The 15896-nt window shown below is 45.0% G+C and overlaps 2 protein-coding genes across 10 annotated transcripts in view; one reads left to right on the forward strand and one right to left on the reverse strand.

Moving 5' to 3' along the window:
• Nucleotides 1-7594, reverse strand: part of NOXA1 (NADPH oxidase activator 1) — a 41330-nt gene extending 33736 nt beyond the window's left edge. For both annotated transcript variants that reach the window (XM_043530806.1, XM_027829878.3), the window contains exon 1: nt 4548-7594. In XM_043530806.1, the coding sequence (XP_043386741.1) occupies nt 4548-4721 (174 nt within the window). In that variant the 5' untranslated portion in view covers nt 4722-7594. The remainder of the gene's footprint in view (nt 1-4547) is intronic.
• EXD3 (exonuclease 3'-5' domain containing 3) overlaps nt 7559-15896 on the forward strand; it is a 523135-nt gene continuing 514797 nt past the window's right edge. For 5 of the 8 annotated variants that reach the window (XM_043530801.1, XM_043530804.1, XM_043530800.1 and 2 more), the window contains exons 1-2: nt 7559-7689; nt 12052-12118. Coding sequence is in view for 3 of the 8 variants with exons in the window: in XM_043530805.1 (XP_043386740.1) it covers nt 8386-8388; nt 12052-12118 (70 nt within the window). In the remaining 5 variants the exon portion in view is untranslated. Of the gene's footprint in view, nt 7690-7919; nt 8389-12051; nt 12119-15896 lie in introns of those variants that run through there. The other 3 variants (XM_037880017.2, XM_037880018.2, XM_043530805.1) reach the window with 2 other exon arrangements.

The raw sequence follows: 15896 nt of genomic DNA on the forward strand, positions 1-15896 counted from the left end.
TAGTCCAACCCCCTGCTCGAAGCAGGACCAATTCCCAGTTAAATCATCCCAGCCAGGGCTTTGTCAAGCCTGACCTTAAAAACCTCTAAGGAAGGAGATTCTACCACCTCCCTAGGTAACGCATTCCAGTGTTTCACCACCCTCTTAGTGAACCCTATTAGTTTTTCCTAATATCCAATCTAAACCTCCCCCATTGCAACTTGAGACCATTACTCCTCGTTCTGTCATCTGCTACCATTGAGAACAGTCTAGAGCCATCCTCTTTGGAACCCCCTTTCAGGTAGTTGAAAGCAGCTATCAAATCCCCCCTCATTCTTCTCTTCTGCAGACTAAACAATCCCAGTTCCCTCAGCCTCTCCTCATAAGTCATGTGCTCTAGACCCCTAATCATTTTTGTTGCCCTTCGCTGGACTCTCTCCAATTTATCCACATCCTTCTTGTAGTGTGGGGCCCAAAACTGGACACAGTACTCCAGATGAGGCCTCACCAGTGTCGAATAGAGGGGAACGATCACGTCCCTCGATCTGCTCGCTATGCCCCTACTTATACATCCCAAAATGCCATTGGCCTTCTTCGCAACAAGGGCACACTGCTGACTCATATCCAGCTTCTCGTCCACTGTCACCCCTAGGTCCTTTTCCGCAGAACTGCTACCTAGCCATTCGGTCCCTAGTCTGTAGCGGTGCATTGGATTCTTCCATCCTAAGTGTAGGACCCTGCACTTATCCTTATTGAACCTCATCAGATTTCTTTTGGCCCAAACCTCCAAGTTGTCTAGGTCCTTCTGTATCCTATCCCTCCCCTCCAGCGTATCTACCACTCCTCCCAGTTTAGTATCATCCGCAAATTTGCTGAGAGTGCAATCCACACCATCCTCCAGATCATTTATGAAGATATTGAACAAAACCGGCCCCAGGACCGACCCCTGGGGCACTCCACTTGACACCGGCTGCCAACTAGACATGGAGCCATTGATCACTACCCGTTGAGCCCGACAATCTAGCCAGCTTTCTACCCACCTTATAGTGCATTCATCCAGCCCATACTTCCTTAACTTGCTGACAAGAATACTGTGGGAGACCGTGTCAAAAGCTCCACTTCAGCTGGAGAAGTTTTACTGAGTCCGGCAGAATTCTTCTGGAGACCTATGCTGCTGCAGGGCTCCTTCTAAACCCATCACTACCCATTCCAGCACTGCATATGCTTACACTGTTAGACATTTAGAACAAAATAAACTCGACTGTGGTGAGGAGATGTAGAGAGAATTCTTGTAAAAATGCAATATTTGTGAAATTATTCCATTGGAGAGCGTAAACGACCAACTAACATTACTGTTAGTTAATGGGTACCCGCATGGCCCCACAGTATGCCAACATTTTTATGGCTGACTTAGAACAACGCTTCCTCAGCTCTTGTCCCACAACGCCCCTTCTCTACTTGCGCTACATTGATGACATCATCATCATCTGGACCCATGGGAAAGATGCCCTCGAGGAATTCCCCCAGGATTTCAACAATTTGCACCCCACCATCAACCTCAGCCTGGACCAGTCCACACGAGAGATCCACTTCCTGGACACTACAGTGCAAATAAGCAATGGTCACATAAACACCACCCTATACTGGAAACCTACTGACCGCTATACTTACCTACATGCCTCCAGCTTTCATCCAGACCACACCACACGATCCATTGTCTACAGCCAAGCTCCAGGCGTGCGTGGAGCAGGGGGGCTGCACTCAGAGTCTGTGGGGAGCAGGCACGGGCTTGGGGTCTGGGGGGAAACTGCCCCCCAGCATGAGAGGGTGGAGCAGAGCGGGTTGGGGCCGGGTTGCTCCACTTCCTGCCGCCCAGTGATTGCAGGGCAGGCCCGACCCTGCACTCACAGGGCAGCGGGAAGTGGAGTGATCTGGCCCCAGCCTGCTCTGCTCTGCTCCCCTGGCTCCCAGCCTTGGTACTTGGGGGCAGGAGGGAACCGCCCCCCAGCACTCACCAGTGGCGCGGAGCGCCAGACCCTTGCTGCAGTCCCCCAGGATGTAGCTCAGGGGAAGGGGTGGAGTGGGGGTGTGGCGGGGGCAGAGCAGGGGTGGGAAGAGGCAGGGCGTGGGCGGAGTAGGGGCGGGGGCTATGGGGGAAGGGGTGGAGGGGGCGTGGGGTGGGAACAGGGGCAGCTTTCCTGGCGGGATCAGCTGACCAGGGGATCAGGCTGACTGCTGGAGCAGCACACAGCTGTGTAGGGCACCAGGAAATTTGGGGCAATTTGGTTCCCCAAATTTCCTGATGCCCTATGCAGCTGTGTAGTTTGCGTATGGGTAAGGACAGCTCTGGTAATAACCTTTCATCATTAAGTCCAGTTTGTCTGGGTGGTAAGTTTGTCTGGAGCTCCGTGAACATAAGAAATGGCCATACTGGGTCACACCAAAGGTCCATCTAGCTCAGTGTCCTGTCTTCTGACAGTGGCCAATGCCAGGTGCCCCAGAGGGAATGAACAGAACAGGGAATCATCAAGTGATCCATCCCCTGTCACCCATTCCCAGCTTCTAGCCCAGGGGTGGGCACACTTTTTGGCCCGAGGGCCACATCGGGGTGCAAAAGTGTATGGAAAGCCAGGTAGGGAAGGCTGTGCCCACAAACAGCCTGGCCCCCACCCCCTATTCACCACCTCCCACTTCTCATCCCTGACTGCCCCCCTCAGAACACCTGACCCATCCAACCCCCCCTGCTCCTTGTCCCCTGACTGCCCGCTCCCAGGACCCCCCACCCCAATCCTTCACCCCCAGGATCCCACCCCCTATCCAACCCCCCTGCTCCCTGTTCCCTAACTGCCCCCATGTCCGCTAGCCACACCTCTGCCCCCTGACAGGCCCTCCCTGGACTGCCACGCCTTATCCAACCCCTCCTGTTCTCCGTCCCCTGTCCGCCGCCCCACCCAGAACCTCTGCCCCATCCAACCGCCCCCAATCCTTGTCCCCTGACTGCCCCTCAGGACATCCTACCCCTTATCCAACTCCCACCCCCCACCGCTGCCGCCATCCCCTTACCATGCCGCTCAGAGCAGCAGGAGCTCACGGCCCTGCTGCCTGGATGGAGCCAGCTGTGCTGTCCGCAGGGCAAGCTAAGGCTGCGGGGGCAGGGGTACAGCAGGGGAGGGGCCGGGGGCTAGCCTCCCTGGCCAGGAGCTCAAGGGCCAGGCAAGGATGGTCTCACGGGCCGGATGTAGCCTGTGGGCTGTAGTTTGCCCACCTCTGTTCTAGCCTCTGCAAGGGACACCATCCCTGCCCATACTGGCTAATAGCCATTGATGGACCTATCCTCCATGAATTTATCTAGTTCTTTTTTGAACCCTGTTATAGTCTTGGCCTTCACAACATCCTCCGGCAAAGAGTTCCACAGGTTGACTGTGTATTGTGTGAAAAATACTTCCTTTTGTCTGTTTTAAACCTGTTGCCTATTAATTTCATTTGGTGACCCGTATTTCTTGTGTTATGAGAAGGAGTAAATAACACTTCCTTATTTACTTTCTCCACATCTGATTTTATAGACCTCTATCATATCCCCCCTTAGTTGTCTATTTTCCAAGCTGAAAATACCAGTCTTATTCATCTCTCCTGATATGGAAGCTGTTCCATACCCCTAATAATTTTTGTTGCCCTTTTCTGAACCTTTTCCAATTCCAATAGATCTTTTTTGAGATGGGGCGACCACATCTGCACACAATATTCAAGATGTGGGCGTACCATGGATTAATATAGAGGCAATATGATATATTCTGTCTTATTATCTATCCCTTTCCTAATGATTATCAACATTCTGTTCACTTTTTTGACTGCCGCTGTACGTTGAGTGGATGTTTTCAGAGAACTATCCACAATGACTCCAAGATCTGTTTCTTGAGTTGTAACAGCTAATTTAGACCCCATCATTTTATATGTATAGTTGGGATTATGTTTTCCAGTGTGAATTACTTCGCATGGTGAGACTAATATAGTAATTCAGGAGTGCCGATTTGTTACTGGCTTGGTGATATCTAATTATAGAATATACCACTAGATTGGCCTCTCAGTTGTAATCCACTGTGACAATTACATATGTTTACCATTAATGAGCCACTATCAATTCACAGCCACATTGGAAAAACCACCAGGAGTTTACTTAGATGTGCCATCACATATAAATCTAAGACACAGTCTTCACTGATTGAGGAAGGGGGAGAAACAGAATGTGAGAGAAACTGGCTTGTTCTCAGAGTCATGAACAGGAACAGAATTAGATTTGTCTGATATCAGGCAACCATAAATTACTCTGAAATATGTACTGTAAGGTTTGTTCAGTAGCAAAGTATAATTTTCTTTTCCTCATTCTATCTGCGCTGTGGTAATACAACTAATAATAACTAGAAAATCTCCTAGGAAATAATATAATTGCAGATTTCCACATTCCATTCAGAGTTAACCATCTTTTCTCTTTTCCAGATAAAAGTAAACACAAAACACAAGATTCCCTTCCTACATTTTTGACTTGCTTTACTTTTTTTTCTTTTGCTCACCTGCAAGGCTCCCTCAGGGTTCCCTGTTAAGAGATGCACACAGCCTATGTTGAAATAGATCCTGGAGGATGGCTCTTCGATATTGGAGAAGATTTTCAAGGCAGAGTCCCAGTCCCCCTTATCCATAGCCAGAATTCCTTCATGCCAGCCTCTTACTAAGTCTCGATATGCCATTTTCTCTCCGTATACCCAAATAAAACAGATTCCTCTCTAAAGTCCTTCAGGGTCTGGCTATCTTGGCAGCTGCCTAAAGCCTCACCCAGGTCTTTGCTGACAGACAGGTGCGCCTGCCTGGAATTCAGGACTAACAAGGAAGTTCAGCAGGCTCTAAGTCATACTTCGCTAAATACTCCCTTTATTACTCAATGGGTTCAGAAACACAAAGATTTCAAGGAAATGAGCAAAAGTAGGAGGAGTCATCCTAAATATCTGCCTGAACATAGACGGTGAGATTGACATCTCAGTTGCACACACTTGTGTATAACTGAATACAGGTCTGGCCTCAAATCCGTATAAAGCATATAAAACACAGATTTGTTCACCTATTGCACTGTACTCTAAGCATTTCACTGTATTTCACAAAGAAAAGGTGGAATGCATAAAATTAGATAGGAAGCACTTTTGGCCAGGTGCTCTGCCTTTCTCTGTGTTCTGTGAAGGGCCTGGGAAGCTTTTGGACACAGTCAAAAATAAAATAATCATATTAATACAATGCAAAAATGTTACGGCCAAATGATTCAACATAGGATCCTAAACTTCATGCACAAAATATGTTCAAACTCCACATTTCACATGTAAATGTAGGATTTATGTTCACAATTTAAACTTTAGGGTTCTGGCTGAAACCCAATAAAAATGCTTTCCAAAGCCAGTTAAGGTTGCTAAATGACAACAGTATAGTTACCTATCACCTAATTTAAGTGCCAACTACTTAAAATCAAGGATATGAAGAGTTAAGGACTCTGAAATCTCACGCTGCCCACATAATAAAGGAATCTGTTATTCCTGTGCAGTATAAAAAAGATATGTTCTATCATAATCCAGCAACCTCCTTCAGCAGCACAAGAAAGAGAGGCAGCTAAACAATTACTAAACCAATTCAGCAGTAGGAGAGGTAACTCACTGCCCAATCTTCCTCTCTGGAATTTGGACAAGTCATGGTTCCTTTGCCAGTTTGGAGCCCTTTTCTTACTTGGAGAGACCCTCACAAATTGTAAGCCTGCTGAATCCACCTGGAGTATGTGGCTGCAAATAGTGGGTGTGTGTTCTGAGTAACAAAAAGCCAATTTGATTAGGGACAAAAGAAGGGTACAAATAGGTCTCCCTGTTTGTGCAGCTTTTTTGTATTGAATGGTGTTGTGCCCTAGTGAACCAGTGGGTTCCTCTGCTTAGCATTTGGAATGACAGTCTAGTCCTAGTCCCTCTTTCTGGGGATATTAGGGTTGAATAGCAGTATCAAGAGCCCATCTACAGTTAAGAACCATCTCCATTTTCTTTTCAGGGAGAGGAAGAACAGCTCTCCTTACATGCTGCTTGGAAGGTTTCTTTCCTGTGCCAGTAGCAACAGATTCTGTCGAACAGCAGATCTCCCACTGAGTCATTTTGTGGGGCACTTTATAAGATATGAGACAGATCTTTCTGTGGCGCCATATCACATCAAATACACCCCAATCACTTATTGTTCATTTTACAAACATTCTGCAGACTAGGAATTCCATGAATCATCGGTGTGCCAGAGCATCACCTAAGAACTGCTGCTGCTCCCCTTTCTCTTTGGCATGAAAACAGTTCTGTTGATTAGCGACTTTGGGAAGCCATACTTCTGTATTTACATCTCATAACAGAATTTGATATTTTTCCTGTGCTAATTATGCAAAGTCTCTTACAAGAGGCTCTTAAGAAAACTAAGTAGCCATGGGATGAGAGGTGAAGTTTTATCTCATTAGATATTGACAGCGAGGAAACAGAAAACAAGAAGTTTGAACTAATGGCAAAAGGTTAACAGTGAGTTGCCCTAAGATCTGTATTAGAACTGGAGTGGTTTAACATGTAAGCAGTCTGGAATAAGGGGTGACAGGGAGGTGACAATATCTGTTAATGACACAAGATTATTTAATTTTAGTCAAGGCGAGGCAAGACTGTGAGGAACAAAACTAGCTGACTGGGCAGTATGATGGCAGAGAAGATACACTGGCAAATGAAAGGTTGCCCACAGTAAGGAATAATTTAACCTATGTATACACGTTTTTGGGATCTAAAGGAAATGTAAGCACTCAGGGAAAAGACCTTGACGTCACCGTGGATAGTTCTGAAAACTTCTGTTCAATACGTAGCAGAAGTCAAAAAGCAAGGAAAATGTTAGGCAATCAAAATAACAGGAGAGAAAAGAGGACTAAAACCATTATGTAAACCGATGTTATATTTTCATTCAGAATACCCCAACTGAAAAAAGACGGAGCAGAAAGAGGGGCAAACAGCGATACAGAGCTCCCGATGGGCTGGAGCCTGGGCGCTGGGACCCTCCGTCCGCCGCAGGCTCCAGCGCCCGGATTCTGGCCCCATGGGAACACACGCTGCCCAGCAGCAGGGTCCTCCCAACCCGGGTCAGGCGCCCCGGCTCCGCGACTCACGGCTGGGGGTTCCCAGTAAGACTGGGGCGGGCGGTGGCGACGGGACAGGCTCCGCACGAGGCGACTGAAAGGACCGGCCCGCACCGAGAAGAGCCCGGGAGAGGGGACACGCGAGGGCACCCAAAGCCAAGGCTGGAGGGACACCGGGCGCCCTCCGTTACCCTTCGCACGGCACCGGGCTGCGTGTGGGCCGCGACGGGCTGAGGGCCCCGCGCCAGACGAGGTGGGAGCTGAGCTGGGAGCAGGCCGCTGAGGATGCCCCATCCCCCGGGCAACCCCGGGCTGGCCCCCGTCGGGCCGGGCACGCGCGGGCACGAGGGCGCGGCCGCGCAGACGCCGCCTGGGGCGCTCTTCAGCCAGGCAGTGCCCGCGCCCGTCTCGGAGGGCCGGCTCCGGCCGGCAGGCGGCGCTGCGGCGCGTGTCCCGGGAACCGCCCGCCGGGCGGCGGGGAAGGATTTGGGCGCCGCACGCCAGGGCCCGGCCGCGGCTACCGGCTTCCGGCGCGTTGTCAGGTGAGTGGCTCCGCAGGCTCCCCCCACGGGCCGGCAGCGGGACCGGGCTGGACCCGGGGGCAGAGCAGGGCGCGGCCCGACTCTGTGCGGTGCCGGGGCCCCGGGGCCCAGCCAGGCCGGGCGCGGCCCCCGGGACGGCAGGTCCCCGCGGCCCCCGAGTCCGGAGGCCGCCCCGCGGGCTGCGCTGCTTGGAGCCGGCTGCAGGGCCCCTCCGGGCGGGCGCTGCCCTCGCGGCCCGACGCTCCGCGCGGGAGAGGCGGGTGGCCGCGGGCGGGGCTCGGGGCTCGGGCCGGCCCCGGCCCCCACCCCAGCGCTGCGCTGGCGCTGGGGCCCGTTGCCGGCTGCGCAGCGTTAAGCGCGTCGCGCGCCTTTCACCAGGGCCTCCCTTGGTGAATGAAAACTTGAGACTCCAAAAGGGGAGACGCAAACATCCACCCACGGTTTAGTTATTGAACATGCAGCTGTGGCCAAAGGCCTCTGGTATTTTTGGAGACAAAAAACAGCTTCGGGAGACTTAATAGGAACAAACCTGTTAATTTTTAGGGTTGTGGGGATTTTTTGGTTTTGTAAAACGGAGAACTGAGACGTATTAGTTGGCAAATGATGCCTTAATGAAACTTGCCATGCAGTGCTCTTTGCTAACACACTACTAGCTAAATTCATGAAGTTTCCAGTTCTTACCACCGAAGGCCACTAATGGTGAATATTTTGTACTGTAATCTCTGGTTGGGTTTATTATGACCCTTCATCTGTAAGCTGTTATTGAAATAAAATGATGGAAATATATCACTACCATAAATCCCTCCTTTCCTGGTACCTTTAAGTGATGTGAATTTGCAATTTTCGGCACTGCCATTAGATGCCAGTATGGCACTAAGGAGCTGTGAGAGTTGCTGGATGTAAGATCATATACAGTTCAATATTTATGTAGCATCCTTCTTACACAGCATCACAGAATGCTTTAGGGAAAAGAGAAGAGGAAGATTTTCAGTTGGGGATTTAAAAAAGAAATTGCCTCAGGTGACGGTGTTCCAATTAGTTGAGGCAGAATAAGTAAGAGTGCAAACAGGTGATATTATGAGGGGAATATTATTATGTTAATCACAAACTGCAGGGCTTTAAATAGGAAGAAATAGGCTTTGTCTACACTAGCACTTTTGTCGGCAAATGAGTCAAGGGTGTGAAAAAACACACCCTCGACAAAAGTGTTAGTGTAGACAGTGCTATGTCGGCGGGAGATACTCTCCTACCAACATAGCTAACGCCGCTCATTGGCATCGTTTAATTATGCTGGCAGGAGAGCGGCTACGTGGAAGACCTTACCTGTAAGGTCTGTAGTGTAGACATTGCAAGATTTAAAGTAGTGTCCAAATGCTGAAACTGAGCAGGAGATGCAAAGAAGCTGTCCCATTATAGAGCTTTTTATGAACTATGTTGAAATTCCTCAAAAACAAACACATCTGCCCCATCTGATCAATATATAAACCATGGCCATGACAGAATCTTGTCACGGCTGAACAACAGTCTATGCACGTGATCAATGCAGTGTTTCTCACTATCTTTTCTGTGCTATCATCTCCAAGACTGGGAATAACCATTGTCTCAGAGACAGAGAAATCTCTGAAGTATATGGAAGTCTCTAAATATTAAAATGTTGATTTTTTTTAATGCTGTTGGGCCAGAGTTATGTTTTTTATTAATTTATTAGTAATAATACTTTGTCCTTTTATATCGTACCTCACATCTCAAAGTGCTGCACAGTTCTGCCAGGTACTCTAGATAGATTATGTTATCCACTTTTTTACTCTGAGGGAAGTGACTTGCTCATGGTCATACAACAGGTAACCTAGGATTTCTGATTCCCAGTGCTTTTTCACACAGGCAACAAGAAGATACTCCAATGTATAGTGAAATACATCCCAAAAATCCAATGTATGCCTGGGTATAAGTTCCACAGACAGTCTTTTATGGATGGGGAGATAGAATCTACTGTAATTGTGTGCAGAAGAAGGAGCCATATTTAGCTCACCTGGTGCACAGATAGTTTTATAATAACTTTTTGTGGAGTTTTGCACTTGCAGTAATTTAACAAAGGGTTTTTGTTAAAAAAAATCAGTGTTTTTATTCTAAGACATATTTAGTCAGGGGAAGGGTTTGAGCAGCTCGTTTGAAACTGCATCAGACTAATATTATTCACAGAACTCATTTGTGAGTTCAGAGGAGGAAAACCAACCCCATAAAGTTTTGCTTTGAAGATTTTGTGTACCTCCATGCCACAAAAAGTTTCTTTTCCAAAGACACTTAACAGTGTTTGTTAATCCTTAAGATGAACTGTGTTAAAGGTGAAATGCAAAGCTGAAATGAGCACAGCTCTTGGAAGAAAGTAGCCCCATGTGAGAACAGAAACATGCTCACTGAACTCAGTGTACATCACACTGGAATTCTGATGATCAAGGTGTTTGTTAGATATTTCATAGAATAGAAAAGGGATAAACTGGTATTTCACAATGTGTACGTGTGCTCTGTGGCTTTTAATCAGCCCCTGCTCTTCATTATGCAGCTGTGACCAAATAATGTAAATGTGAGGGTACTGACATTGTAGAGCAGTTCCTTTCTTGTTAAAATACTCTGTGCTCTCATTGACATGTTCTTTACTACAATCTTACAAAGCAGTTTATTCGTGGACATTGTTGACATGTGCATTGTGATATGTTCACACAAATCCTGGCACATTAGCCAAGCTGTGCAGATATGTTTTATAGATGGGATGTACAGTAATGCATGCTCTATATGCATGCTCTATTGAATCTCGCTACCGTGAATTTCTGTGGTGCATGTCTTGCTCTTTCATCAGCTTGTCAGATGAGAAGAGCAGCTGGTAAATAACGGTCTCCAGAAACTCACCAGGATATAGTGTGAGGCTGTGGTTTCTCTGGTAGCAACAGTTAAGGTTGCAAAAGGTTTTCATTATCATCCCATGTTTTCTTTTGCTCATATCTTTCCCCAGAATTCTCATTCTGGACTGAAAGTTTCCATGCTTGGTATATGTTCGACAGTGATTACTTAAAATAAGAAGTTTCAGAGTAGCAGCCATGTTAGTCTGTATTCGCAAAAAGAAAAGGAGTACTTGTGGCACCTTAGAGACTAACACATTTATTTGAGCATAAGCTTTTGTGAGCTACAGCCCACTTCATCGGATGCATGTGAGCTATAGCTCATGAAAGCTTATGCTCAAATAAATTTGTTAGTCTCTAAGGTGCCACAAGTACTCCTTTTCTTTTTACTTAAAATAAGTTTCATGTAAATTCTTTCAGTCATGTTTGGGTTATGTGTCTCTGAAAGAAAAATTCCCACTTTAAGAACATTCAGGAAACTGTCTTTCCACTGCTGATCTTTTAAAAGTAGTCTTCCTCAAGGAAGGAGTTTTTAAGTCAGAAAAAGAATTGGGTGGAAAATAACAAAATCAATTCATGTGGGATTGAGCACAGTAGGAATTTTGCACTGCTTGCAAAATGCATATGTAAATGTTTGCTGGATACGAGTTACTCACTTTGGTTTTTGTCAGATATAAAATGGCTTAACTTTTGGGAAAATATTAATAATAATCATATTTATTATGGTAGTGCCTAAGGGTCAAACAATAATGGGGCCTCGTGCTAGGTACTATACAAACAAAAGTAGGATTGTATCCGTTTGGGATTGAAACTTCACATTTTTGGAAACAAAGGAAATAGATTTTGGCATTTTGAATTGCGGGACAGAATTGCAACTTTTTTACTTTCAACTCAGAAATTATCAGAGTTACAAACTCTATGCAAAGCATGTTATATCATGTTATATTTAGTTATATCAAAGGGAAAGAGACCTGGGAGAAGTTTGATAAAAATTGGCCACATAATTGAAAAATATTTTTTCTGGTTAGCAATTGCTGCAGTTGCCAGAGGGACATTATATGAGTGTGAACGGGAAGGAGATGGTCTCTCTGCTAAGCTGTGGTCCATGTGGGATGTGGAAATGTGGCAGAGTTAACATTGCTTTTAAAATGCTTAACTTTTGCATTTTTCACTCTTTAGTGATTTTAACTGTGCAACCCTAATATTACATTAGTGGAGATTTTGCATTTAGTAAGTAGTAGAGATGTTAGCAAGTGTTTAAGGCCCCCTTTCAGGAAAGCAATTAAGCATGTGCTTACATTCATCCCTATTCAGGTTAGCACTCAAGTACCTGCTTAACATTAAGCGTGTACTTAAATTCCATTGACCTCAGTGGGACTTGTACATGTGTTTAAGAGCTGTCCTGAATTAGGGACTAAGTATGTAGAGAAATGAGTAAATTCTAACAGGTTTGTTTAATTCCTTTTAGTGTATACAGTGGAGGAATTATTCTGTCATCACTGAACAGGCAACACATGCACTGTCCTCCTTCTTCGGTAAGTTTGCTGGTCCACTAGACCTAAATTTATTTAAGCTAATATTGATGGGTAGTTCTGTAAGATGGATGGCTCTGTTTTCATAGTTTGACAGTGAAATTTTAAAAATAAACTTAAACTGTGCTCTGAAGACCAATTTTATCGTGACTTGTCCGGTGTAGAGTTTGTTCATGATGGGACGGACTGCACCAGATCAAAAAGCATATGGTGCATGTTTGCAGGGTTCTGCTAGCATATTTTGTTCATGTAGATGCATTAAAGCAAACCTGAACAAAGGCAAAGTCACAGCTCTGAAAGCTTGTAGCAAGAACTTGCTCACCACCATTATTGTTTATATGGCCATTCTTACTGGTGATATCCTTTCAAACAAGTGTTTTATGATGTTTTATGATATGGCAGTCATATTTGGGAGCAGATTTGGGAGGTTCCTTTACCTTTTGATCTGTGGACTTTATATGTGATTCCCATTGGCATTGCAAAGGTTGGATTCATTTGTGTTCCAAGTCATGCCATTTCATTTCATGATCCAGAATGTTAGAGTGAATTTCCATATTTAGTACATTCAGACTCCTTTGAACATAGTAGAAGCCCAACTAGAGAAGCCTAGAGGATCTCACATGTCCATGCTAAGCAAATAGGATCTCAGTTTATAAGGTCTCTTCAAAATGACCACCTCACTCCAGTTCCTCGTAGACATAGTAGATTGTGTAGAACTCAGTTTATGTGGCTTGGAAGGGAGACACTGAGCTATTGGCGCTTTGGTTTCAAGTGTGTTGTTCTAGGTATTTTTAATCTGAAGTTTAGACAACTGAACCAGAAAGTAGCAGGGCCTGTGGATTAAAAAGTAACCCAAAGACATTTGCAAAGAAGTAATAACAAATTAGCTCTATTTGATTTATTTTTCCCTGTTGTTCAAGTGGGAATGAAGTGTGGCAGAGTCATTAAAAATGCCATAAAAATCTGATTCCATTCTGAGCACAGTCACCCCTGTACCTATTCTAAAACTTAACCTTCAATTTCACTAGGGGGCAGTCTTTCATATTAAAAATATTTGGACTGCCACACAGATCACCATTAACAAGATTACATTTCTGTTAGAGAGATAGATATTGATGTAAACATAATTCTTAATTTGGTGTTCTGCAGAGTACAAAGTTTAGGATCTGGGATATATCACTCATACTGTGTGTGGGAGGTACTAGCGGTCTATCAGCTAACTATCACATTTTCTTAACTATGGATTTAATTACCTAAATAATATGCTTTCATCAGTGTAGTTACACTATGGATTGGCATGACCCCCTACATGTGTTCCCTTGAGAGCTGTTATAGTTCCTTTAGTATTTTTTAATGCTCCCATCACCATTTCTTTAAAAAAAAAAAAATCCTCTTTAAATATAGAGCACCAAAAACCACCCCCATTAACTCTGGGGTTCTAATCCCAGCACTGACTCCCTCTATGATCATGGGCAAATCATTTAATATCTCTTCTTCAGATTCCCATCTATAATATGCAGGGTAATAACTCCTACCTTACAAAGAGTTTGTGAGAATGAATGAATGAATGGGCATAAAGTGCTTTGAAATTGAAAAGTGTTTATATTAAGTGTTAAGTATTATTAAAGTGTTGAGAAAAGTGGCAAAAGCCAGGAAAATCAAAAGTAAGACAGGTGGTTAACTCTTACCAGTGAGGGGTGTGATTTTGTTTTTTGTTCTGATAATACTTTAAATTAAAGGCAAGTAATCTGCTTTAGCTTTGAATTTCCTAGCTATTAGAATCATAGAGTCATAGAATATCAGGGTTGGAAGGGACCTCAGGAGGTCATCTAGTCCAACCCCCTTCTCAAAGCAGGACCAATCCCCAATTTTTGCCCCAGATCCCTAAATGGCCCCCTCAAGGATTGAACTCGCAACCCTGCGTTTGAGCATTGAGGCCAGTGCTCAAACCACTGAGCTATCCCTCATAAGATGAGCTTTATTCCCATGTAGGAGTCATGGCTTGGCTGTGAATATACTCTATGACTTACTGATGTTGATTTAAAAAAAAAATTCAGAGCCACCCAGTTTAATTTGATGCAGTTTCTGAATAATTCACATTGGATCATACCCAGATTGAGTAGTCTTAATTAAATAAATGGCACTTACTTCATATACCAGACCCACGGCTGTATAGCATAAATGTCAATTTCGGTGCATTGCTTTACTGTAACTGTAAATTCCCTCTCCAGTTTCAGTAATATTCATTAGTTGTTGTATAGCCGTTTTCATCTACAGACCTCAAAGCACTTTACAAAGATGGGCCAGTATTTTTATTTCCTTTTACAGATGGGGAAATTGAAGTACAGAAAGAGATAGTGAATTGGCCTAATTCATACAATAGGTCAGTGATAAAGCTGGAAACAGAACCCAATTCTTCCCTGTCCACTGGGCCACACTACTTTATAGTGCCTTCAGAGCCTCTTAAGAAGTAGTCGTTATCTGGATTACACAGATGGTGATAATGCCGACCTGAGAGGTTATGTGACTTGTCCATGATCACTGAGGACACCTGTCTCTGAACTTACCATGGAATTCATATCTCCTGGCTCCAGATCCTTTGCTTTAGCCAGAAGATCATTCTTTGCTGTATGCCTTAAAGACTTCTGTCATATGCTGTGAACTCCTAAAATGCTATAGGGCTGTAATTTTATTTTTGGGTTGCAGAATAATTTTTAAAGATGAAGTACTGCCCACTCTATCCCCTCCCCTCTCCTGCTTTCCCCAGGTTTTCTCTGGTAAGAATGGGAGGCCTCTAGTGGACCCATTCTCTCCCTCTAGTACTGCTCCATAATCATTGTAGGCAGAGCGTGCAGCAAGTTGGAGGGGAGGGGAGGGGAGACAGAGAACTTACTGCCAACATGTCCTCCCTACTTCCACTGATCATATGGTGGCAGTGGGAGGAAAGCAGGAGCTGAGCTGAGCCCTGGTGTGAGTGACTACTGAACTGTGGGAAGGATGGGGTCTTGAGCCCCTTGCACAGACCTCCAGGTAGTTGATTGGCATGAGCCAAGAACTGATGGAACTGTATCCCTGTTCAGCAGGGACTCAAATGGCCAGCTCTGCAAAGTGGAATTCTCCTACTCAGGGCAATAGAAGATCATGGCCAGGGCTTTAAAAGCATTTGATTTCTGCAATTGTGTTAAAGGCTTGGGCTTCTGAACTCATAAACAGCTTCTTAGCTTTGTTTCAGAGGTGGCTACTTTTCAGTGAGAGGCAAAATGAATAATGTATATATTGTTCTGAAATTCTTTGGGATATTCCAGAATGAAAGGTAGTGTCAGCATGTAAATGTTAGATGGTATTATCACAATCATCACTGTATCTTCATCTTCTAAAAATTTTTTTTTGTGCCAGAAGAGCAAAGGTGAAATGGAATAAGCACACATTTTCCAGATAGGATTCTGAGGTGACATTTTTATAGCAATTCTCACTTAGGGGATGCGAAGGGGGTGGTTTTAACTCTTTCTGAAGGGCTTTACCCTCATGATTCCCATCAGTGATAACAGAATTTGAATGACAAAAACTTGTATCCCAAAAATTCTCCCCTTACTTACATACTATGCCATGTCACACTTTCTCATCCTCTCACTACTTTACCACACACACAAGGTGGGCATTGTGGAACAAAATTTGGAGTATGGTTCTTCATATAAGCTGCTGAAGGGAAGCCCCAGATGCTTGTATGAAATACTTTTCTCTGCTGTCAAGTACTGTCTCCTACAACTTTTTTCTCACAGTT

Source organism: Chelonia mydas, chromosome 16 (assembly GCF_015237465.2).
Source record: "Chelonia mydas isolate rCheMyd1 chromosome 16, rCheMyd1.pri.v2, whole genome shotgun sequence".
Classification (NCBI taxonomy): domain Eukaryota; kingdom Metazoa; phylum Chordata; order Testudines; family Cheloniidae; genus Chelonia; species Chelonia mydas.